Source organism: Heterodontus francisci, chromosome 2 (genome assembly GCF_036365525.1).
Source record: "Heterodontus francisci isolate sHetFra1 chromosome 2, sHetFra1.hap1, whole genome shotgun sequence".
Taxonomy (NCBI): Eukaryota; Metazoa; Chordata; class Chondrichthyes; order Heterodontiformes; family Heterodontidae; genus Heterodontus; species Heterodontus francisci.
Genome location: NC_090372.1, coordinates 134,253,243 through 134,279,928, shown reverse-complemented (window position 1 = coordinate 134,279,928; position 26,686 = coordinate 134,253,243). Strand labels below are relative to the sequence as shown.

General features: G+C 42.9%; 1 protein-coding gene across 5 annotated transcripts in view; it reads right to left on the bottom strand.

Annotated features, from left to right (window-relative positions):
- The window catches only part of LOC137347091 (polycystin-1-like protein 1), a 433,612-nt gene that overhangs the window by 10,476 nt on the left and 396,450 nt on the right, over positions 1 to 26,686 (bottom strand). For 4 of the 5 annotated variants that reach the window (XM_068011179.1, XM_068011196.1, XM_068011185.1 and 1 more), the window contains 4 exons: positions 20,654 to 20,794; positions 19,697 to 19,831; positions 14,830 to 15,060; positions 3,725 to 3,889 (listed from right to left, as the gene is read on the bottom strand). In XM_068011179.1, coding sequence (XP_067867280.1) covers positions 3,725 to 3,889; positions 14,830 to 15,060; positions 19,697 to 19,831; positions 20,654 to 20,794 — 672 coding nt within the window. Of the gene's footprint in view, positions 1 to 3,724; positions 3,890 to 14,829; positions 15,061 to 19,696; positions 19,832 to 20,653; positions 20,795 to 25,113; positions 25,541 to 26,686 lie in introns of those variants that run through there. The other variant, XM_068011205.1, reaches the window with a different exon arrangement.

The window sequence follows — 26,686 nt, the reverse complement described above, 5'->3', positions numbered from 1 at the left end:
TCACTTTCCCTCTGGACTTTCTATATTCAGCCTCATTCTCAATAGTATTTTCTACCTGGCATCTGTCATAAGCACACTTTTTCTTCTTTTATCTTAGTCTCTACCTCTTTTGTCATCCAGGGAGCTCTGGATTTGTTTGTCCTACTTTTCTCCTTCGAGGGAACATACCTTGACTGTGCCCAAAATATATCTTCTTTGAAGGTAGCCCATTGCTCATCTTTGGTTTTCCTGCCAGCTTTTGACTCCAATTTATTTGCCCCAGCTCCATTCTTACCCCATTGAAGTTAGCCTTCCCCCAGTTAATTATTCTTACTTTGGATCGCTCTTTGTCCTTTTCCATAGTCAGCCTAAACCTTATGATACAATGATCACTATCCCCTAAATGCTCTCCTACTGATACTTGAGCCACTTGGTCCACCTCATTCCCAAGAACCAAGTCTAGCAGTGCCTCCTTTCTCATTGGACTAGCAACATACTGTTGTAGAAAATTTTCCTGAACACACTCTAGGAACTCTTGCCACTCACTGCCCTTTACACTACTATTATCCCCGTCTATGTTTGGATAATTAAAGTCCCCCATTATAACTACCCTATCATTTTTACACCTCTCTAATTTCCTTGCAAATTTGTTCCTCCACATCCTTCCCATTAGCTGGTGGTCTACAGACAACACCGAGCAATGTAACCGCACCTTTTTTGTTCCATGTCTCTGGGACATCCTTTTTCTCCAGCACTGCAATGCTCTCCTTAATCAAAACCGCCACCCCTCCCCCTTTTTTCCCTGACCTATCTTTCCTGAGTACCTTGTATTCAGGAATATTTAACATCTAGTCCTGCCCTTCTTTGAGCCAGGTCTCTGTTATAGCCACATCATATTTCCACGTGGCAACCTGCACCTGTACCTCACCAGTCTTATTAACCACACTCTGTGCATTCAGACATGCACATTAACCCTGATTCAGACTTTATTACTTTCTCCCTTCCTCTGATCCCACCTAATAACTTACTATTCCCTATTCTCATGCTTTCTATCTTTTTGTTAATTCAATAGGAACTTTCAAATATTGTATAAATACTTGAAGAGGAATAATATACAGGGCTATAGGTAATAAGCAAAGGAGTGGAACTAATTGAATACCTCTTTCAAAGAGCTGGCACGTGCATGATGGGCCAAAAGGTCTCCTTCTGTACTGCATCATTCTATGATTTTCATAAATATGTTGTGGCTTTGATTTGAATTATATACATCTCAATTGAAAAGTATTATTATAGATGCCAGAAAAATCATTCTTGTCCAAGGATTGTATTGTGTCCAATTAAAATGTTAAAAAAGTTAAATTTTTTTATTTCATCCTGTTGAAAATATTTAACAGATGAGTGTGCTGGATGTTTTCCTAACCTTAATTGCATAATTTTCACTTGTAGCAGGAAAAGAATCATTTCCTTTTCCAGTACATGAGAGTCACCTTATGCATGCAAAATAAAACAACAACAAAGTGCTGGTGTTCCTCTTAAGACATATTGAACCATATAGAAATTTGAAAGCAATACATTTTTGAGAATTTAAAATCCATTGCAGTTTACCAAACATAATACAAATATTTTGCAGAATTATATCAGCAGCAGGTTACAATGGAAGCTTTCACATGGGCCCAGTTCCAGACAATAACCAACTGCTCCCCAATTCTGCGAATGCCTCAACATTTCCTTAGCAGCAATGTGAATGATTTCAGTGTGTCGTTCTCCCACCAACGCAAGCACTGAAATCTGCTAACTCAGCAAGACCAGAGATTTAACAGAATCTTTATTGACCCAGCAGACACAAGGCATACAATTAAGCACATGGTCAGCCAAAGAAGCCCCTTTTCATTGGCACCCTTCTCAGAGCAGAAGTAAAGTGAAACAGTTGTTGGCTCAGCCTTCAGCCTCTAAACACCTTGAAGTGGAATATTAACATAATAAAGATACTGCTTGTGAAAAGAGCTGTACAATCAAGACATCTGGAAAAGGGAAGTGGCCCTTGTTTTCATTGTTGTCAATACATTAACAGGAAACATAATGAGAAAAATTTGGCAAAGTAACAACACACTGCGCCATGTTGTTGGATTAGAATGCTGCTGTGAGAAGAACAACTCTTATTTACAAATGTGCAGGGAAAGCAATTGTCACTCATCAAATACAATGGTTCAATGTGTGCTTAATCACAAGGTAAAAACAGATATGTTCAACATGCAGCAGAACAACTTAGCAATGAGTCAAGTAAAATAGAATTTTGCAAGACATTTAGATTGCTAACAGGGTTCTGGTAGATTTTATAAATAAAAAATAAAATTCTACATTTTTTTTTTAATGTCACTACACATAAATCTCTTCCCTTTCACCTGCCCCCCGTTCCTCTCAGTCAGGTTCTGTTAAAATTGGGCCTCGGCAGTTTAAAACACTCATCCTTGTGTTTATATTTTTTTGTGGCCTAGCCCTTCTCTATTTCTGTGACCTCCTCCAACCCTTTAGCTCTCCCCCCACTCCGGATCTCTCTGTTCCTCTGTCTTACCAACCTTAGCAGCCAAGCCCCATACTCTGGAATTCCCTCCGAATATCTCCTTTCGTTGGCTCGACGCCCATTTTTGTCAAATTATGCCTCTGAAGCATCTGGAGCCTTTTTCTACATTAAAAATGTTATATAAATGCAAGTTATTGTTAAACTTATTTTGGCTATTGTGGTGGGAGATGAGTGTCAAATTTCAAGAAAAGCACACTTCTTTAGATTCTGAGTTCATCCTACTCAGTTAGGTAATCCTGTCTAGTTTTCATTTACTTCCATTTTTCAAGTTTGAACTTTTTTTTGCTTCTAAAGTTTCCTATCTTTAAGATATTTTACCAATTCCCCTTTCTTAAGTCCTCTGGCACTTGCATCATCACCAGCTAAAAGGGCAGGTAGTCTTCTGCCAACTCTTTGCCAGTGCTCCACTAAAGCAATGCTACACTGAATCTTGATCCTGAACTTGCATGTGGGAATGTGCTCTGTTGCATTCCCCAATGCCCTGGCTGAAATCAGGGCAGAATTTTCAGGCCTCACCAAGGTTGGGAATGAAAGTTGGCCTGAAAATACTGGTAGCAGCCAGCATTCCAACCCATTACCAGTGCCAGCCATTTTAGGGGAGACTGGTTTGGGACCCGGCCAGACTGCCCAACCCCATGAGGCAGGCTCATTAAGAACTAGGGGCAGTTTAACTGCCTACCTAGGTGTTAGTGTAACAAAAGATTGCCCCCAACAGTATCTGCTTTTCTTGCTTTTTATTTGAAGCGCCCTCTCAGTTAATTACCCTTTATTGCAGCCTGCTGCTCCTCTCAAGCTGGAAAGGCTCTGATTGGCTGTCTGAAGCTGGAAGGCTTCTGATTAGCCCTTCAGCTCCAAGAGCCTGCCTGTCACTCTTAATTGGACAAGGAACCTCCCTCCACATCAATTAAGGGGTCACCTGGTCAAAATCCCAAAGAGTGACTGTTGCTACACGGGACTGGGTTTCAGACTCAACTCCTGTTTCCTGTCCCCAAAGAAAAAAATTCAACCCCTGGACTCAACAGGTATGGGATTACTAGTACAAAGATACACCCTACCACTGCAAGCTAGAGAGGCAGAGCTTCAATACTCAGCACCTCTGTATTGCCTTCAATCTGATACCATGACATGTCCTTAGTATAATGTGCATGTGTTTAGAGGCATTACATTTCCTTGAGTTGAATCATTGTCTGTTTCGCTGTTTCTGTTCCTTCCTGTGAAGTTCATAATCTTCTCCCAAGTGTAAACTGCAATTTCAGTGAATGTCACTAGCTGTTTACTTCGTGATGATTTCTTTGCCTCTTCTGCCATTGAGGTAAGAATCCCTATGAACTGAAGCAGAGAAAGGCAATTACAATAAACCTGCCTATACAGCTATCATCCCCAAATACCATATCACCATATGGCATTGTTCATAGTGAGTCAGAGGTTTCATATGAATAGGGGTTATGCGAAGTAGTATTGCAAGGGACACAGACTTACCAAGGCTGGGGACAGCTTTGAACTCTAGTAGTACTGGGATGGAGTCTTGGAGTATCTTGAGGTGGACTCCCTAGGTCTGAACACTGTAGAAAGATGTTCTACAAACACTGGGCAGATCCTGGATCACTGAGAGGGATCCTGGGATCTGGAAGAATTTGGAAGGGAGTTCTCAAGGTCTAGTAGTAGTGAGAGTGACTATGGGATCAGAGGACACTAGAAATGACATTTTCTTTTTAAATACATTCATGGAATATGGATGCCATTGTCCATCCCTAATTTCCCTTAAAAGGTTGTGGTGAGCGGCCTTCTTGAACCACTGTAGTCTATGTAGTGTAAGTACACCCACAGTGCTGTTAGGTAGAAAGTTCCAGGATTTTGACCCAGTAACACAGGTCTGAAGTTTATAGCTCTCGGTGCCTAGGATCGATCTCGGTGGCGGGTGAAAATAATGGTGGTCTGCCCGTGCGGGCCACACATCGCAGAGCCACCGCAATATTCAGCACAGCAGCTCATTTAAATAGCCGGGGTGGACCGCCCCACCCAATAACATAAAAGGGGCAGACTGTCCGTCCCAGCAATTTCAGGAGCAGGTCACAAAAACCATCAGGCTGTTATATTTTTCAGATTTTAGAGTTATTGGAAATACTAGACCAAGGGAATACTGTGGATATTTGGGCCAGGTGGACTGAAGGGAACCTCTTGCCCCCTGTTTCTAGAAGATTTTACCCCCATTACCCACTGCTGAAAGTATTGACTCCCTGCCAGCATACCGTTCATACCTCACTGAAATAGCTATTATTGACATGTAAACTACCAAATAACAAGTTCCTATTCATCACTGAAAAATTCTATGGCAGGTATACGGCATAAACACTTCTGGGCTATTTTGCTTTAATACTGTTTTATGTTGCGACTGCATAAATTAGTATTTCCTTGATGGACTTCTTATAACTCTGAAATCTGAAAAAAACAAATTAACAGCCTGGAAACATTGTGTTGATGGTTTTAGTGACTTCCATATTTAAAATTCTCCCCTTCTGCCATTTGGATCTATTTCTGACCAGATGTTATATAGGATCGTCATATCATTTTCATGTGGTATATTCTCCTTGTCATTTTCATTCTGTTTTTCTGTGGCATTCTGTGATCAAAGGACTAAGCTATGGCTAATTCAATGGGGTTGTGGAAGGCACAATCAAGTTGGCTCCTGGGCAAGCAGCTTCCTAGGCAGCACTTCTATCCTTGGGAACCACTGCCATACTTGGCCCTTTCTCCCTAAATCTCCCCTATTCCACTGATTAAGTTCCCCTGGCCCTAATAGTGGATGCATTTTAGCCCTAATTTTAAGCTAACTACTAGTTTCAACTGCCATTGCCCATCACTTGACCATATCTGCTCACTTTTTACTTCAGTAAGCTCTGGATCTTGTTTGAAATTTAATTTCAAATCCGTGGACCTCTCTGGACATCAAGACTACTCTTCTGCATTGGACTACACGGGATTACACTGCAAGACTTAGCTGTTGTGTCTCTGATCTGCTGCTCTGTTGCTTATATTTTAAAGTAGCTTTGATCAGCTTCAGCCCTTCCCCCGCATCTGCTGTGATGGAGGATCTGCAGCTGAGCCTATGATTGGACTGGCTCCACTGGTTTTTCAGCTTCAGCTACAGTCTGATTCCTGGCCAGAGCTACTCTGTCCTGGATTGAAGCATACCGCTCCGCTACTTCTGAATCATATGGTGACCTCCAACTTTGCCATTATCTTTCTGTCCTGTAACAATTTTGCACACCTCCTGGATCTCCACTCCAACAGGAATTCCTCCATCAGTGCATCCTCTGATACACTACCCTTCAAATAGCTTCTGGTCTTCACACGCCAGCCATACCTGCCTCCAAACTTGGACAATGTTCTGTCAATGCTCCTCACTGGCTCCACCTACTTACATCAATTTTAACTCACTACAGGACTTATGACTAACTCTATACTCTTTCCTATTGTTTCCTCACTATTCCCTGTTCATTACTAGGATATATGCATCCTAATTGATACAGACTTACGTAATTTAAGTTTTCCCTGTGTCCATTCGTGAGCACACTTTTGCTGCCACTCCTGACCTAAGCTCATCATTTCAGTTTTGATGTTATTATTTTCCTCCCTCCTGTTATTTCTTTTCTCTCTACCCTTCTCTCCTGTCCTTATATCTCCTTTCATTTCTCCTCTCTTGGATACTGTGCCTTTCCAAATCCCTATCCCAAACTTTCAATACTCGTCAACATTCATACTCTCCTACTGCCACCCCAGGCTTTACTCACTTTTAGATAAGCCTACAGCTTCCCTCTGTGCCTCTCTTGGCATCCTCCAAAGGTCCCATTGAGGCACTCATCACCACCTCCTCACAAGCAGCAACCTCAACTGTCCCATTCTATTCTCTCACCGATCTTCCTGCCCAGCACATCAGCTGGGGGCTTAACCTTGCCAATCTCCTCCCTGTCCAACTCACCCTTCCCAATGTTGATCCTGTGCACTCTGCCAGTGGTCCAGATATTACCAGCCCTTAGCGCATCTCCCTCCAGAATGCCTGTTCACTCCTGAGTAAAGCCTTTGCAATCCGTGAGCTTATTGTGAATAATTTCATCAACATCATGGCCTTGACGGAATCCTGGCTGAGGGGTGATGACACCTCCCCCCTAATTGAAGCCTCCCAGTCTGGCTAAACATTTCACCATTATTTTTTTATTCGTTTCATGGGATGTGAGCATCACTAGCAAGGCCAGCATTTGTTGCCCAGCTCTAATTGCTCTCAAGAAGGTGGTGGTGAGCTGCCTTCTTGAACCATTGCAGTCCATCTGGTGTATGTGTACCCACAGTTCCAGGTTTTTATCCCAGCTACATTGAAGGAACAACAATATATTTCCAAGTCAAGATGGTGTGTGGCTTGGAGGGAAACTTGCAGGTGATGTCCCCATGATCTGCTGTCCTTGTCCTTCTAGGTGGTAGAGATCTTGGACTTGGAAGGTGCTGTCGAAGGAGGCCACCAACGCACGGTCACACTTGTGGTGTGCCTCTTACAACCAAGTCTCACCTTGATCTGTCCCCTAACTCCTCTGGCACTTTCTCCTCCTTTGAGCATCTCAGCTTGTTCCACCCCTCTCACTTCACATTTAAAATCCTGATTCTCTATCATCTGCAAAGTACCATATCAATTTTCACAATAGGTTTTCTTCTCATCCTCGGTAATTTCGATCTCCATCTCTATTCACTGCCCTCCTATCCTCCCTTAGTCTCTCTCTCCATATAAACTCCCCAGTCCATATTCACGGACACCCCTTTGGCCTTGCCATCTTAGATGGCCTCACTCCTCCCATAGAATTAATTACAGATAAGGCTATCTTTGATCACTTCCTTCAATCGCTCTCCACCAACATCCCACTTCCCCGTCCAAACCCTAATTCCTTCTGCATCCACCCCTGGAAAGGAAACTCTCCCAAATCACTTACAACACTCTCAAAATCCCAACTGTCTTAGCCTTTGACTCTTCATTCACTGCCCCATTTCTGCAGCTACTGATCTGCTCAAACACACCCTCACTTCCATTTTTAATCCCCTAGTCCCCAACAAAACCATTACTGTCTCACCTTGGCCATTCCCCCCTGTACAGCCATCAACTCAACACCCTTAAGTCCAAGAGAAGCAGACTTGAATGGATATGGTGGACAACTGGTTTAGCCATTCATTGCCCAATCTGGCTGGACCATATAAAGCACTATCAGGTCCTGCTCTCATGTGAAAACTGCTTACTTTTACAGGATCGTTCTGGAATGCAAAAGTAACCCCCAGCTTCTTTCCTTTACTGCAAACTGTCTTCTTAAACTCCTCTCCCTGGTCTCCTCCACCAACAAGGAGCTCATGGATTTCTTCATCACCAAGATCGAGACCATCCATCCAGTCAGCTGCCTCTGCCACTTCCCTCCCCTCCTCTTGCCCATGGGGCCAAACGTCCTCTCAGGCCTCCCCTGCCCCAACCCTGAACTTGTATCTTACTCTAGTTTCTCTCCTATCTCCCCTCAGGTCAGGTCCTCTCTGAGCTCATCTTGTCCATGTGACCCAATTCCTGCTCTCTCGACCCTATTCTCAATAAACTGCCAATCACCCAACTTCCCTTCCTAGCTCCCTTATTAGCTGACATTGTTAATGGCTTTTTCTCCTCAGGTTCTGTCTCCCTCCTTCAAATCTTCTGTCATCACTGCTCTTCTTGACCTCTCCGTCCTTTCAAACTACTGCCCCATCTCCAATCTCCTTTTCTTCTTCAGAATCCTTGAACGCCTCCAAATTCTTGCCCTTCTTTCCTGGAACTCCATGTTTGAATCCCTCCAATCAGGTTTTCTCCCCTGCCACAGTGCCGAAATGGCTATCAGAATCACAAAAGACATCCTAAGTGACGATGACAAAGGCAAAACATTCCTCCTCGTCCTTAACTGTCTGCAGCCTTTGACACAGTTGATCACACTATCCTCCTCCAACACTACAAGTGTACTTGCCTTGTTCCATTCTTTATTTATCTAATCGTAGCCAGAGAATTGCCATCAATGACTTCTCTTCCCACTCCTGCATCATTATCTCTGGTCTCCTAAGGATCTATACTTAGTCCCCTCCTATTTCTCATTTACATGCTGCCTCTGGGCGACATCATTTGAAAACACGACGCCAGTTTCCACATATATGCTGACACCCAGCTTTAGCTCACCACCTGTCTTGACTTCTCCACTGTATCTAAACTGTCAGATTGCTTATCCAATATCCAGCAGTGGATGAGCGGAAGTTTCCTTCAATTAAACACTGGAAAAACAGAAGCCATTGTATTCAGCCCTCACCACAAACTCCCTAGCCACTGACTCCATTCCTCCTCCTAGCAACTGTCTGAGGCTGAATCAGACTGTTTGCAACCACGGTGTCATATTTAACCCAGAGATGAACTTTCAACCACATATCCACGCCATCACTAAGACTCCCAATTCCACCTCTAACATTGCCCAACTCCACCCCTGCCTCAGCTGTTCTGCTACTGAAACACTCATCCATGACTTTGTTACCTCCAGACTTGACTACTCTAGCACATTCCTGGCTGGCCTCCCACATTCTACCCTCGGTAAACTTGAGGTCATCCAAAACTCTGCTCCCCGTGTCCAAACTTACACCAAATCCCATTCACCCATCATCCCTGTGCTCATTGACATACACTCGCTCCCGGTCAAGCAGCAGCTCAATTTTAAAATTCTCATCCTTGTTTTCAAATCCTTCATGGCCTACCTCTTTCCTATCTCTATATTCTCCTCCAGTCCTATAACCCTGCAATATAAAGAATATAAAGTCAGAAAAGACAGAAGGAAGAAAGGGAGGTGGGGCGGCAGTACTGATTAGGGAAGACAGTGTAGTATTGGAAAGTGGGGATGTCCTTGAGGGGGCAAGGACAGAATCCATTTGGTTAGAGTTGAGAAGAAAAAAGGGTATGATCACACTACTAGAGGTATTTTATAGGCCTACAAATAGTGAGAGAGAGAGAGAGAGGAACAAATCTACAGGGAAACCACAGAGATGTGCAAGAACGATAGATTGGTGATATTGGGTGACTTTAATAACTCAAATATTGATTGGGATAATGTTAGAATAAAAGGGAAAGGAGGGGGAGGAATTTTTGAAATGTGCTCAGAACTTCCTGGATTAGTATGTTCTTGGCCCAACTAGAAAGGAAGTATTACTGGATGTGGTGATGGGAAATGAGGTGGGCCATGTGTCTGTGGAGGAACACTTGGGTAAGGGTGATCATTGCATCATAAGGTTTAGATTTATAATGTAGAAAAGAAAGAAATGATATAAGGTAGAATGGCTAGATTGAAAGAGGGCTAATTTGAAAGCGATGAGAAGGGATCTAGCCAGGAGACAATGGAACCAATGACTGACAGGAAAAACTGTAATGGAACAATGGGTTATCTTTAAGGAAGAGATGCTTCAGTTACTGGCTTGGTACATTCCAACAGGGGCAAAAGGTAAGGGAACCAAAAGTAGTGCTCCTTGGATGATGAGGGAGATAGAGATTATGATGAAACAAAAAAAGAGGGTGTACAATATATGTCAGGTAAATTCGTCAAGTGAGAACCAGGCCAAATACAATAAGTTGAGAGGGGAAATAATGAGGAAAATAAGGCTGGCAAAGAAAGAATATGAGAATAGAATGGCAGTCAACATAAAAGGGAACTCAAAAATCTTCTACCGGATGTAAATAGTAAGCGGGTAGTAAGAGGTGGAGTAGGGCTTATTCGGAACAAAAAAGATAATATATGCTTACAGGCACAGGGAAAGGCTAGAATACTTAATGAGTACTTTGTATCAGTGTTTACTAAGGAAGAAGAATCTGACAAAATATCAGTAGAAGTAGAAAGTAGAGGCAATGGATAGGGTAACAATTGAGAATGAGGAGGTACTGAAAAGGCTGGCTATGCTTAGGGTAGATAAGACACCTGGTATGGATTTCTTGTATCCCAGGTTGCTAAAGGAAGTGGGGGTGGAGAGAAGGGAAGATCTTGCCATAATCTTCCAATCTTCCTTCCTCGATATGGGGGGAGGTTCCAGAGGATCAGAGAATGGAAAATGTGACACCCCTATTCAAGAAAAGGTGTAAAGACAGACTAAGGTTTGAGTTAATTAAGAATAGTCAGCATGGATTTGTAAAAGGAAGATCATACTTGACTAGTTTAATTGAAATTTTTTTATTCTTTCATGGGATGTGGGTGTCGCTGGCAAGGTCAGCATTTGTTGCCCATCCCTAATTGTCCTTGACAACTGAATGGCTTGCTAGGCCATTTCAGAGGGAAGTTAAGAGTCCACCACATTGCTGTGGGTCTGGAGTCACATGTAGGCCGGACCAGGTAAGGGCAGCAGATTTCCTTCCATAAAGGACATTAGTGAACCAGATGGGTTTTTACAACAATCGACAACGGTTTCATGGCACCATTACTGAGACAAGCTTTCAATTCCAGATTTTTTATTAATTAATTGAATTCTTATGACTTAATTAAATTTAAATTTCACCAGCTATCGTGGTCAGATTTGAACCAGTGTCCTTAGGTCATTAGAGAAGGTTGATGAAGGGAATGCGGTGTATGTTGTCTATATGGATTTTAAGAAAGCATTTGATAAAGTCTCACATAAAACTGGTTAACAAAATTGAGGCTCATGGAAAAGGAGGGTCAGTGCCCAATTGGATTTTAAAAATTGGCTCAAGGACAGAAAATAGCGAGTTGTGGTAAATGGCTGTTTTTCAGGCTGGAGGATGGTAGACAGTGGTGTTCCCCAAGGGTCAGTGCGAGGACTGCTGCTTTTCTGCTATATATAAATGACTTGGATCAGAGAGTACAAATATCAAAATTTGCCAATGATACCAAACTTGGAGGAGTGGCAAACAAGAGAGTATGATACAAACAGCCTGCAACAGGACTTAGATAGGCTAGCAGCACAGGCAGACGGAATTTAATACAGACAAGTGTGAGGTGATGCATTTTGGCAGAAGGGATAGGATGAGACAATATAGACTTAATGGCATAGTTCAAAAGAGTGTACAGGAACAGAGGGACATAGGGGTGCCTGTGCATTGATCTTTGTAGGTGGCAGGACATATTGAGAGAGTGGTTAGTAAAGCATATGGGATCTTGGGCTTCATAAATAGAGGCATTGAGTACAAAAGCAAGGAAGTTATGCTGAACCTTTAGAAAGGTCTGGTTCAGCCCCAACTAGAGTATTGCGTCCAGTTCTGGTCACCACACATTAGGAAGGATGTGAGGGTCCTTGAGTCGGTGCAGAGGAGATTTACCAGAATGGTTCCAGGGATGGAGTATTTTAGTTACAAGGTTAGGTTGGAAAAGCTGGGATTGTTCTTCCTGGAGTAAAGGAGACTGAGGGGAGATTTGATAGAGGCGTACAAGGTTATGAGAGGCTTAGATAAGTTAGACAAGGAAAAACTGTTTTTATTAACTGATGGTACAAGGACTAGGGAACACAGTTTGAAGGCTTTCAGCAAGAGATGCAAAGGGAGCGTAAGGAAGAACTTTTTTTCGTAGCAAGTGGTAATTACCTGGAACTCACTGCCCATGAGGGTGGTGAAAGCGGAGACAATCAATGATTTCTAAAGGAATTTGGATGGGAACTTGAAGGAAATAAACTTGCAGGACGATGGGCATTGAGCAAGGGAGTGGGACTGAATGCTCTGCGGAGTGCTGGCATGGACAAGATGTGCCAAATGGCCTCCTTCTATGCTGTAAATGACTATACTACTCCATATCAGTGCTCCTCTAATCCTGGCCTCTTCAATGCTTTCAGCTGCCTAGGCCTTAAGCTCAGGAATATCCTCCCTAAACCTCTCCGCATTGTTTTCCTGCTTTAAGACACTCCTTAAAACCTACCTCTTTGACCAAGCTTTTGGTCATCTGCCCTAATATCCCCTTATGTGGCTCAGTGTCATATTTTGTTCTAGCCTCTGTGAAGTTCCTTGGGAAGTTTTATTACATTAAAGGTACAATATAAATACAAGCTGTTGTGTATGATGAAGGAGGCTATGGGTGGCATAAAATTCTTAAAGAAACAAAGCTCCAAATGGTTTTCCACCACTAGATGATGGGTATTTATTTGTATTTGAATGATAAACAACATTCAAAGAGCGAGGAAAAATCTCTGCAGCATAAAGTCCACCATTAGTGAGACCTGCAAAACATTTCTTTAAATTTCTAACTGAACAGAGTTTGTGAAATGGATTTATAAACTTTTATTTCAACATTCTGTCTATCTTTTGTCAGGATAGATTTGTAAGGGATGCTTGAAGGCTGTGAAGTGGTTGCTCCTCGCACATTAGTGTAAACATTTTGTGTCACAAGATTGCTAGCACAACACTTCATAATTGAATCATAGCATTATAGTACAGCCAACTGTATTGGTATTGTAATGTGGAATTACATATCACTGGATGAAACTCAAAAATAGAATTTAAATATATTTTGTGATGCATTTTAACTGGCAAAATGGTCAAAGTGTTGTGTAATGAACCTCAAAATTATATTACTTATTTTTTGGTATGTACATTGGTACGGGGAATGTATACTAATTATGTCATGTTAAAATATCTAGATAATTTGAAGAGGCATCAATGTCCTGATAATATGACTTGCATGTCAGTTTACCAGGTTAGATGCACAATGGCTCAATGGATATTGCAATGTTACCACATTTGTGCCTATTACTTCCCACAATTTCAGTAAAATAATCAAAAGATCAGTGTGAAAATGGCAATGGCAACAAAATAGCACCTTATGTAGCATAAATGTTCCACTGCCAACAGGCAATACAAATTTTCTAGGCAGATTATTCCCGAAGCTGGTTATAAACACAGTGGAGAGAAAACAGCTTTTTAGAGGTTTGAAGCAACTCTTATTCAAGGTTTGAATCACTAAGCTACTCTATTCCTGAATAGGGTGAAACGTGCAGAGCAACAGTGATGCGCATTCTCTTAGTTCAATTTATATTCACAAAATGATATAAAATAAGGAACACAGCATACTTTTCCATAGATTTATACAAAAGGTCTTCTATCATCTGGTATTTCTAACCTCTACACCTGTGACATTTTTTTGAATAAAACTCACTCCTCTTGCAACCTTTCAGTTTAAAAAGCCTCTCTCTCTCTCCTTATCCCACGATTCAGCAAGTCTGAATTGAAAGGGTATTCTGACACATCGAATTAGAGATATTGGGCTGGATTTTATAGCGTCCCCGACGCCGGGAACGGTGGCGGGGGGGGGGGGGCATGAAGATCGCTACGGATGAGGCCGGCCACCTATGCCTTCACCGGCAGGGCCCGGCCCGATCTCAACGCAGCCAGAGAGGCCTCATGGCGCCCCTCCCCGCCACTCCTGCTGCTCGGCGAAGGGACCACGATTTCCATATGTAAATAAATTAACCTACCTGAATTAATGACGGTCCCATCGCCTCCTGATTTGCTGCACCGATCTTAATCCTGGTGGCCAGAACTGCTGCGTATTCGAATTCCTGTCTGGGGAAACGAGGCGTGACACCTGTGGGGAGGGGGGAGGAGGTACTCTTCTCAGTGCGGGGGGTAGGGGGGGGGAGCGGGGTCAAACTTACCTGATTGGTCAGGGGGTGATAGGAAGGGGTAAAGGACAAAGGTTCCGAACTTTGGGGGGTGGGGAAAGAAGGTCATATAATAAAGATAAGTATTTGAAGGGGAGGGGAAGGGCAGGAATGACATGTACTGATATTGGAGGGTGGGAGAGGGCCTGGAAAGATTTTTTATTCATTCTTATTTACTTTAAATTACTGGTGTCTTTAAAACTTTCACTTGTCATTTAGGGCTCTAAGCCCTTTAAAAATGGCGCCGGACGCCATTGCTGTGGATGGCTCACCCGCCCACTCCACGTCATTGGGAATGGCGGCCGCCCCGGTCTTGCTAATGGGCTGCTGCATTTGGAATCACAGCGGCTCCATGACGTGCAACCCGTGTGTGCGGGCCGTCATTTTTTCTGTACCCAGACAAGTTAATGAATCACTTATTGTTTAGTATTTGGGAAAATAACTTCCGATTTGTCAACTAAACATCTTTTGTCCTTTTTTAAAAAAAACTTGTTAAAATATAAATTGGTATTAAAAGCCCAATATTAATAATAATTCTGTATTCCAAACTCTTTCCTCAAACATGACAATAACAATGAGAAATACATTAAAGTACCTACCAATCCAGCCCATAGTATGGCCATAATAATAAAGAATGTTCCATAGTAGGCAGCAATGGACAGCTGGTTTAACTTGTACAGAGTTGAAAGTGTTTTCATTTCACTCATGCCCATGAAGTACATCAGCACCGTCTGAAAAGCTCTCAGTATGGTAGTGAATGAATAGGATTCTGACAGAAATAGCAGGTTCCCCAGGCAGGAGTAGGCCACAACGACGATAATACCACACAGCTGTAAACGGAGAGAAGCACACAAACACCATGCCAAAGCAGGTTAATTCAAGTACTTGTCAGGCTTTAAAAAAAAAAACAGAAGTATGCATTCAAATTAATGGGACTCTCGTTCAAGATTTTAAAATTCATGCAGTTCAGCTGAAAGCAAGACTATAAGTGCTACCAATGAACATCACTGTAAACAGATCTTAGTTTGGACACTGCACATTACAGATTTAATGTGATATAATAGCTAGAGTTTTAAATTGATTTCAACCTGTTTGAAGTGATGATTATAATGATCAGTTGAACTAATCCCTTATAACGGATATCCTGGCATCATGTGACAAAAATAATTCTACTTCCCTGTCACAGGGTGCTGTTACAGTAGGTCTATGCTCATCATAAAGCCTATAAAATAACTTGCTGATATTGTTATATTTGAAAACATTTTACAGGAAATAAAAGTGGAGCGTCCAGTGCAGTTACATTTAAAAATAATACAGCTACATACTGGTTCAAATTGGAAACGCAATTGTATGTAGCATGGGGGTGACTAATATAAGAAAGGAAGTTAAATTAGAAGTAGAGCAAAAAATACAGTAAAACAATTAAAAATTGCTTGCAGATATTCTGTAAAATATTTTAAAAAGCTGTAGTAAAGATAGCATTTTTTTTTCTTTCAGAGTTTATAACAGCACCTGAATTCTTCTACTGTACTATACTCTTTCAAGACAGTGGTAGCCATTTTATTTGAAAATTATCAGCTTGGTTCAGTGATGGCATTCTTGCTTTTGAGTCAGAAGATTCTGGTGCTGGGTGCATTCTGGGCAACCCAATATTGCAGAGAGGGCAATTGAATATGCCAAGGGCCTAACACCTGTGCCACAAGGTGCTGGGGCCTCAACTTTTTACAATTTATATAAATGATTTAGATGAAGGGACTGAAGGTATGGTTGCTAAATTTTCCGACAACACAAAGATAGGCAGGAAAGTAAGTTGTGAAGAAGACATAAGGAGGCTACAAAGGGATATAGATAAGTTAAGAGAGTGGGCAAAGGTCTGGAAAATGGAGTATAATGTGGGAAAATGTGAAATTGTCCATTTTGGCAGAAAGAATAAAAAAGAAGCATATTATCTAAATGGTGAGACATTACAGAGCTCTGAGATACAGAGGGATCTAGGTGTCCGAGTGCATGAAACGCAAAAGATTAGTATGCAGGTATAGCAAGTAATTAGAAAAGCAGATAGAATATTATCTTTTATTGTGAGGGGAATTGAATATTTATTTTTATTTTATTTAGAGATACAGCACTGAAATAGGCCCTTCGGCCCACCGAGTCTGTGCCGACCAAGAACCACCCATTTATACTAACTGTGCAGTAATCCCATATTCCCTACCACCTACCTACACTATGGGCAATTTACAATGGCCAATTTACCTATCACCTGCAAGTCTTTGGTGGTGGGAGGAAACCGGAGCACCCGGCGAAAACCCACGCGGTCACAGGGAGAACTTGCAAGCTCCACACAGGCAGTACCCAGAATTGAACCCGGGTCCCTGGAGCTGTGAGGCTGCGGTGCTAACCACTGTGCCACTGTGCCGCCCACATTTTACAATAAAGTATAATAAATATAAAAGTAGGGATGTTATGCTTCAGTTACACAGGGCATTGGTGAGACCACATCTGGAGTACTGTGTACAGTACTGGTCTCCTTATTTAAGGAAGGATGTAAATGCATTGGAAGCAGTTCAGAGAAGGTTTACTGGACTAATACCTGGAATGGGCGGGTTGTCTTATGAAGAAAGATTGGACAGGCTTGGCTTGTATCCGCTGGAATTTAGAAGATTAAGAGGTGGCTTGATTGAAACATATCAGATTCTGAGGGGTCTTGACAGGGTGGATGTGGAAAGGATGATTCTTATTGTGAGAGAATCTAGAACGAGAAGTCACTATGTAAAAATAAGGGGTCGCCCATTTAAGACAGAGATAAGGAGAAATTATTTCTCTGAGGGTTGTGAGTCTTTGGAACTCTCTTCCTCAAAAGGTGGTGGAAGCAGAGACTTTGAATATTTTTAAGGCAGAGGTAGATAGATTCTTGATAAGCAAAGGGCTGAGAGGTTATCGGGGGTAGGCGGGAATGTGGAGTTGAGGTTACAATCAGATCAGCCATGATCTTGTTGAATGGCGAAGCAGGCTTGAGGGGCCAAGTGGCCTACTCCTGCTCCTAATTCGTATGTTTGTATGTTCAGGCATGGGCCTGGACGCTTTTTTTCTGCCTGCCTCTCTAAGGTGGGCAGTGCACTTTAGACTTATAATCATCATGCGCTTCCTGACAATCATATTGAAGGCTTAAGTGCATGTTTAGTGCCTGAGAAGGAGGTGCAGTGCCATCCAATTTCTAGGCCCTAGAGTTTATTCATGAACACAGAGAAAGGTGTGGGCTAGCAGGGGAACAGTCTGCATTTGTAAAGGACATGTGTGACTAATTTAATTGTATTTTTTGAGCAAATCAGAGTATGCAGATAAACAAAATGTTGTAAATTTGTAATAGCAGCAAGTGTTTGATAATGAGTCACAAACAGCATAGTAAAAAAATTAAGGCATATGCTATTTAATTGAATGTAGCTCCACGGTTATAGAAATGGTTCAGGAACGGAAAATAGAATGGGGCAAATAAATATATTTTGGACTGACAATGGTTAGGGGTGTACCCCAATGATTTGTGCTCACATATTGTTTATTTTCCATAATGGTTTGGACATAGGCATAAAAGAAACAAAATCAAAGTTTGCTGATAACACCAAGTTAATGAGCATTTACAAACTGTGAAAAAGAATGCAGGAAATTGCAGTACTTGGGCAGGTCAGAAAATTGGACAAATAGGTGACAAATGCAGTTCAAAGCAGAGAGCTGTGAAAAATTTGGGGAAAGGAACAAAAGAAAGCATAACCTAAAAGGTAAGAAATGTAATAGCTTTGAGGAACAGATGTATGGATCTTTAAAAGTGGGAAGGCAGGTAGAAGAGAATTCTGGATTTTGTAAGTAACAGCACTGAAGGCAAAAGCAAAGGAATCATGTTGATTTTTTTTTGTTGAAGTTGGTGAGGCTGCAGTTGTAATATTGCATGAAGTTCTCAACACCTTGGTAAATAAAGGATATTCGAGCCATGGCAAAGGAACAGCAAAGACTCAACAAAATGATAGAAGGAATGAGTGGTTATTGTTACAAAGAAATGCTTAAAGGGATTATTTTCATTGGAGTAGGAATGCTGATAGGGTTATGAGGGATCTAATAATCTTTTCAAAATTCTGGAAGGTTTTGGGAGGGTAAATAGCCGAAGATAACTTCTACTGGTTTGCATATCTGTAACAAGGGGCATAGATTATCACTAGAATGAAGAGGAAAGTTATTAAAGAATCATAGTAAGGGGAGAAGTTTATCTCGAGTGATATCGGATTGGCTGCCCATTATAAACAGCACCTGATACTTAATTCCCCTGACTGCAATAGAACTGAGTAGCAGGTGCTGTGTATAATGGTGGCCGATCTGATATTGCCCATTTTGCGTCACCACCTGAGACAAATGTCTATCCCGAAGTTTTTTGTTCAGCTTTATAGTCAGTCAGACATAAGAAGCTGTGAGAATCTGTTGCTTGGACTTGACCTGAAATTTTAAAACTGCTAGAATAACTAAAAGAGGATTTTAATTTACACTATATGGCTGAATTTTATTCCCCTGCTGGAGTGGCGGTGGGCAAAAGAAAATGGTGGCCCACATGTGTGGGCCGTGTGCCACCACGATCTAGTGCACGGCGGCTCATCTGCATAAGCTGGGCGTCCCCTGCGACGCCGGCAACGGCGTCAGCAGCCTCTGCGCAGGCGCTGGTGCCATTTTTAAATGTCTGCCAGACCTGCACAGTTGAAGCCCGTACCCACTCCCCTTCACAATACAAAGAAAATAAATGGGCGCACTGTCACTTGCCCCCAAAACTCTTCTTTTAATATGTGACCTTTCCCCCCCAACCCCCCACAACTGCACAAAGTGCAGATGTCACACCACACCGCACCCCCCCCACCCACCCCACACACTACACATGCAGATTTGACCCCATTCCTCCACAACAAAAGATCCTAAGCTCCCCACTTCCCCACCTCGGTGGCACCAGCTTTCCCTGGACGGGAAAGCGAAGGCACGCAATTGCCGGCTGTTGAACGGAAGATTGCGGACAGCCGGCAGGATCACAGTGAAAGGTATGCTTATTTATTCATGTCCTTTATTTAAATATTTAAAGTTGGGTCATGTCACGAGCGGCGGGGGGCCACCACGGACCCTCGCTGCCACAGGGAAGATCAGGCCCAACATTCCCAACTTCCGGGTCTGTGGCGGGCCGCTGCCGGTGCAATCTTCCGGCCCCCCTGCCACAGAGCCCAACGTCGGAGCTCAACAAAATCTAGCCCTATCTGTGCCACCACACTTCCAAGTACAATTTAACCACAGTAATGTGTGAAACGCAGAATAACAAATTTCCATCTTGTAAATCGTAGCAATTGTCCATTGCTAACCTGGTCAATTTTAGAATATTTACAAAATGGAGTAAGTCCCAGTTTGATGTAACTTGAATCAACTTTTTGGGAAAAAATCATAGCTTACCACTGGTAACATCAGATTGGAATAGGTCAGACGCAGCATAGTTGCACAAGGTGCCATCAGCTTGCTAACACGTAACAAATGAATGCTTTTTATGAACAGCAGGAACACAATCAAACCGTGAAGGAAACGTTTCACCTGCAAGTGAAATAAATATGTTGCTAGTTTTAAAAATTCTGCTTATTTGTGACATACACTGAAGTATATGCGCACAATGAATGACTGACATAGATAGGCCTGGAGTGGGTGGGGAAGTTGCAGTGCATCTGTCCTCACCCAATGTCCACGTATGCAGACTTCAAGCAGGGGTCATTGGCTAACATGCAGAAGCAGGATCCCTGATCAACTTTCTTCTCCAGGGATTCTGGATCAGTGAATTCAGCATAGTCCAGGAAATAAGCCCAGCCTCTTATTGGTTATATAGCTCAAGTACTCACTTCCTTAACCAGGGAAAGGAGTGGGGAAGAACAAAAGGAAAGGTCTGTGTAAGGCTTCCTTCCACCCCATCACAGTCATTCTCTTTTGTTCTTTCCCTTAAAAACTGTTACATCTTTAACTTCTTTCAGTTCTGATAACACTTTAACTCTGTTTCTCCCTCCATGGATAATGTCTAGCCTGCTGAATATTTCCAGTGTATTCCGTTTTTACTTCAGTCTTACACCTATTTTCCAATACAAAACAATGCACATTTTAAGTAGCACATATTGGAAAATCAGATACAGCTGTGGCTGATTTTTTGACCACGAATTTAAATTTACCTTGTACAAATGGAAAGTCATGCTGGAGTGTTTTCATTAAACATCTTTCCAGATAAAATACAAATGGGTTTTAGGCCTATTTTCTATTTAAAATCATTTCAGAAAGTATGGTGGTCACAAAGCAGCATACATGTAAACTCTGGGAACAAAATTCTCATTCCTTTCCCTTAGCATTCCTCTCTTGCTGTTTCCTGCTCCTCACCTGTATCCATGCAGAGATGAAGCTCATATCCACAAAGGCTTTGAAATATCCACTGTGAAGATGGTCAATAACGTCCACAACCAATAAGAAGTAAAATACGTAATATACATAATAAAAGAGACTGATCACAACAAGTCCGATCTAAAGAAGAAAAGGACACACAGACTGAAAACTGTAACCTCGAAAACGAAAGTTTAATTTAAAAGAAACTGTCATGCAGACCCCCCACCTGCCAAGAATGCGGCACATTAATTTTGTCATGAACACTGATTTGAAAACTGTTGCTGAACTGAAGAAAGGACTTGTTTAAAGAAAAATAAATCACCAGGCCCCTGGCTGGAAAGACATTTGCATATTAAGAGACAGTGTTTGTGGAGACAAAGGGGTTACTTCCCTTATCCAATTTAACCCACAATGGACTTTGAGCACCAGACATCGAATGTGAGGGAGCTCAAATTTCAGGATGACTGCTGGGATGGCCGAATCCACAAACAGACGTGCTCAGAACAGCTGGTCATGTGACTAGCCTGCTTGGCAACCTGTTTTTCTGAATGGTACAAAGAGTTTTGAACAGAGAGACTGCAGTATGCTCCTCGACTGAAGAAAACCTCTCCTGTCTGGCTCTCACTCTCTTTCTCATGGAACTCCAAATCCACTGAAGACATATGAACCCCAAAAGAGAAAGGTCTCCTACAGCAAACAAAATTTAAGAAGAATACTGGGCTCCAACGAAGAACAAGATCTACATACAATCAAGGACTCTACAGTGAGCTCGAAGAACCGTAACAAAAACCCTCTTCAGATATTGCCTCAAACATTTCCACTTTATTTTTCTTCTGCTCTTTTCTGTCTCTATCTGCATGTGTGTATCACATATGCATGCCAGTGTGGGCGCGTCATGTATCCGTAGGCATTAACCGAATTAGAGTTTAAGTTCAAGTTTAAGAAATTTTAACCTTTCTTCTTTAAACCTAAGAAAACCTGTTTGTGATGTTTATCTTGCCTTATAATTGGAAAGCAGTGAACAAGGATTCACCAAGGGGGAGCTAAAAACAGTGTGTTTAAAATTAAACCCTGTTACAGTAAGACCAGGTGAAGGCTGAGAGGGAACCCTGAACCCCATTCTCACCTGTTCATAACAAAACATTTTTACTTTTGGTGACATTTAATTTCAGTAGCTCGATCACTTAAGTCTGCAGAATATTGAAAAACAACCAGTACACATAATCCAACCAACAAAACTATCAAAGCTGACAAATCACTTCAAAAAGCTAAGAGCTCAAAAATAGTACTGAATGTCAGTGTAGGTCATATAGTTACACTGACTACACAATGAAACTTGTGGTTTGTTATAGCTTAAGCTGCAAACATAGTGAATATTCCACAACTTGCATCGAAAGAAAGAATTGCATTTGTCAGGCTGAATTTTGTGAGCCTGTCACAGGTCCCGGCAGCGGACCCAGAAATGGGCGCCGTTCCTGCTAGTCACATGGGCAGCTACCCCACCACTATCACACAGAGACAGGAAACTTTGCATAATGGAGGTGTGGGCCTCACCAATCAGATGGTGGGGGTGGGATGCGAGACACTGAATATGGCATCAGATGACTCTGGAGCAGGTGCTGGTGTAATATATAAAAGCCTGCCAGCCCTGCTTGCATTGCTTCCTTGGACTCATTTGCTGCTAGCTCGTCAAAATTGAGCCCATGTTGCAGTGACTCTGGATCCCCACCACCCAGTAGGGGACAAGGGGCTGACAGTAGCAGAGCTGTCATGTTGATCTCTCTGTAAACTCTGCCTATCTCCATCTTTCCAACTGCAGGACAAGAGGGCCCAAAACAGGAAGGAGACAGCCCAGACTGGTGGAGGCATCCCAGATCATCGGCCTCTCTCCACAGCAGAGGAAGAGGCATTAGAATTCACGGGGACCCAGGGCGGCTGCTCCACATTGGATGGAGAGACTGGAGACTCCACGCAAGAGAATGAGGATTGGCTTCCATCGTCACACAGTCCATTTCTGGAAACCCACATCACGTATGGTTTGCATGATGAGATCTGCACAGCCTAAACCACAAATGATTTTGTTCTCTCATGCAGGTTAGCATCCACAGGAGACTCAGCCAGAATGGGGACAGCCGTGTACCTCTGAGGAAGAATAGCACTCAGAGGATGCACCATCCCATGACTCTCCTGCACCCTCCACCAGAATAGATACTTTCATCTCGGTGGGTTTGCGCTCGGTTTTAGAATCAGGGTTAGAAGCTGGTGAGAATATCACTCACATGTGCAACCACCTGGCTGAGGCTGAGACAGCTGAGGCCTCTGACAGTTGGAGGACTGTTGGTGGCCAGACCCATGCTGAGCCCCAGGCTGATGACAAGCCTCTGGTGTCAACAGCACAGAGTACGTTGGAGTTGCAGAGAGAGGTAAGGCAACATATGGCAGAGATGCCAGGGTGTGCAGCCATGAGCGGATGTTGGAGGAGTCCATTCAAGCCATGAGTGCAGCCATGTCTCAAGCATTTGAGCACATTGCTTCCTCCATCGAGAGGTTGGCGACACTCATGGAAAGCCAGATCCCATAGGTATGTGCAGACCTGCACAGCATCACCTTGGTCATGAACTCTATGCAGCAGTGGCAAGATGAGAGAAGGAAAGGTGCTTGGAGTCTTTTCCAGCTCCTCATCCTTCTCTGGTGAGCAGGGAGATTCAAATGAGCCTTGAAAGGGAAGAGGAGAGACTGCCCTCCACAGCTGGGGGTTCCCCACGGGGTGCTCGGAGTGTGGGCACCAGCTCCTCAGCCAGTGAGCCCAGCTCCAGCAGCCACGACACCTGAGGAGAGTCCTGCACCAGTGCAAAATACCCTCAGGCAGCCGGGGCCCTCCAAGCCTCAGGCAGCCAGAAATTAGCCACTGAAGTCAGCCTAGGCTAAGGGGTAGCCTGATCAGGTGCCTACCTCCATGCCAGCTGCTAGTGATGGGTTCACATGTCAGAGAAGCACTTGCAAAGGTATAAAGAAAAGCACCAAGACACACCAGAATAAAATCCACCAACCAGGTTTCTTTCAAAAACAACAAAATTATTAATTTATTAAACAAGACATATTCAGTAAATATGCAAAATATTAACACACAGATTGAAATGTGAAAGTTCCCTTCCATCTTAGACACACACACACGGGTTAAAGAAAAAAATAAACAAGTTTTCTTTGCAGAGATCTTTTACAAAAAAGAATACTTTGGCCAAATACTTGTTAATTCTTGAAGGAAAAGGAGAAGATTTGGAATGATATCAGTTGTCCCTTTATTCCAGAGTCCCAAATACACATAGACAGCTGTCACTGGGATCTTTCCGAAGCAGTTCTTTTCAGGCAGCATCGAGAATTAGTCTGACAGGCTTTTCAGGACAAAAGGGTTTTCAGGGGTTTCATCTATCACACACTGGATTCACAGGATTTCTCAGAGGTGGAGAAAAGATGAACTGGTGTCTTCTCTCTTAGCAAGCTGACCCCCAACTGACTCAAAACAATATTCAAACCAAAACCAACTCTTGACACCATAAATCTTGACATGTCACTTCTCTGTAAACAACTCCCATCGTCAGAAGGCACCTGCTGTTTACATAGCTGAAGACATGTTACTTCCAGAAAGTGTTTTTAAGCAAAGTCCTTACACTGAGCTTTAAAAAAAACAAAGTCCAGCATCTATGGAATCACTTCAGTCTCAAATGAATCCATCTCCATAATTCTAAACTACACTTCCTCAAAAAATATTAAAAAAGGAAGCACTTTCATAACAATATGAAGTTCTTTTGTTTAAACCATCAACGTTCATTGTGTAAAAGTGATTATTATATCATGTATTAATTGTGAGCTGCTGACTTCACTTTTCCCCTTCGTGGAATGCCAATGTAGGCACAGCTCTTATTTGAATAGGATCTCCTATGGGCACTAGCACGTGGTTCAGCTGGGCACTAAGCACGGAACACAAATAGAAAGGAGGCATTGAGGAGAATCTTTATTGGTTTTTCTCTGAGTGACCATCAGGGTGGCTGGAGTGGGTAAGTATGTGATTTCCCTTGCCTCCTTGGCCCTTCGCTCAATCTGCGTGACCTCCAGTGCAAGGGCTTCAACATCCAGTGCTGCTTGCTCATCTCCTTGTGTCTTCCTTGTCAGTGGAGGAGTGTCACTCAGTCATGTCATTGTCATGCAAGGCCTCCCCCCTCTGCAGTGCTAGATTGTGCAGAGTACAGAAGACCTCAACGATATATGAAACCCTTACCTGCGCATACTGTAGGGCTCCGCTGGATCGATTTAGGCAACTGAATCTCATCTTCAACAGCCCAATAACCTGCTCGTTGGTCACTCGGGTCAAGCCGTGGCAAGTGTTGTACCTCTCCTCTGCTACAGTGCGACAGTTCCTCACAGGCATAAGTAGCCAAGTCTTCAATGGGTAGCCCTTGCCCCTGATGATACATTCCTGAAGACAAGCAGAGGAGGCTGAAAAACTGTGGCGCCTGGGACTGTCGAAGTATGTAGGCATTGTGGCTGCCTCCTGGAAAGCAGGCATACATCTGCAGGAAATGCTTTTGTTGGTCACAGACCAGTTGAATGTTGATGGAATGGAAGACCTTCCTGTTGATGAAGGTGGCTGGCTGGTTTATTGGAGCCTTGAGTCGTAGAGTCATTTACAACACAGAAGGCGGCCATTTGGCCCATTGAGTCCTTGCCGGCTCTCCACGGAACTATCCAGTCGGTCCATTTCCCTGCCCGATCCCTGTAGCCCTGTAGGTTTATTTCCCTCAGGAGGCCATCCAGTTTCCTTCTGAAGTCATTGATTGTCTCTGCTTTCACCAACCTCGTGGGCAGCAAGTTCCAGATCATTACTACCTGGTGCATAAAAGAAGTTCTTCAGCATATTCCCCCAAATCTCTTGCCCAAAACCTTCAATCTGTGTCCCCTAGTCCTTGTACCACTAGTTAATGTGAATAGTTTTTCCTTGTCTAACTTATCTAAGCCTGTCATAATCTTGTACACCTCGATCAAATCTCCCCTCAAACTCCTTTGCTCTAAGGAGAACAACCCAGCTTTACCAACCTAATCTTGTAACTAAAACCTCCATCCCTTAAACCATTCTGGTAAATCTCCTCTGCACCCTCTCAAGGACCCTCACATCCTTCCTAAAGTGTGGTGACCAGAACTACGCAATACTCTCATTGGGACCTAAACAGAGCTTTATAAGGTTCACAAGAACACAACAAATAGGAGCACAAGTAGACTATATGGCCCATTGAACCTGCTCCGCCATTCAATACGATCATGGCTGATCTTGGGCTTCAATTCCACTTTCCTGCCCACTTCCCATATCCCTTGATACCCTGCGAGACCAAATCTATCTATACCAGCCTTAAATGTATCCAATGATGGAGCATCCACAACCCTCTGGGGTAGAGAATTCCAAAGATTCACAACCCTTTAAGTGAAGTAATTTCTCCTCATCTCAGTCCTGAATGACTGGCCCCTTATCCTGAAACTGTGTCCCCATGTTCTAGATTCCCTGACCAGTAGGACCAATCTCTCAGCTTCTACCCTATCAAGCCCTTTCAGAATCTTGTATGTCTCAATTAGATCACCTCTCATTCTTTAAATTCTAGAGAATATAGGCCCAATTTACTCAGCCTCTCATCATAGGACAACCCCCTCATCCCAGGGACCAATTTAGTAAATTGGTCAGTGCAAGTATATCCTTTCTTGAATGTGGAGACCAAAACAGCACACAGTATTACAGGTGCAGTCTCACCAAAGCCTTGTACAATTTTAGTAAGACTTCTTTATTCCTGTACTCCGATCCCCTTGCAATAAAGGCCAATATGCCATTTGCCTTCCGAATAGCCTGCTGCACCTTCATGTTAACTTTGCGCATTCCTTGTACGAGTACCCCCAAGTCTCTCTGAACATCAACACTTACCAGTTTCACACCTTTTTAAAAAATATTCTGCTTTTCTATTTTTACGACCAAAGTGAGCAATTTTTCAC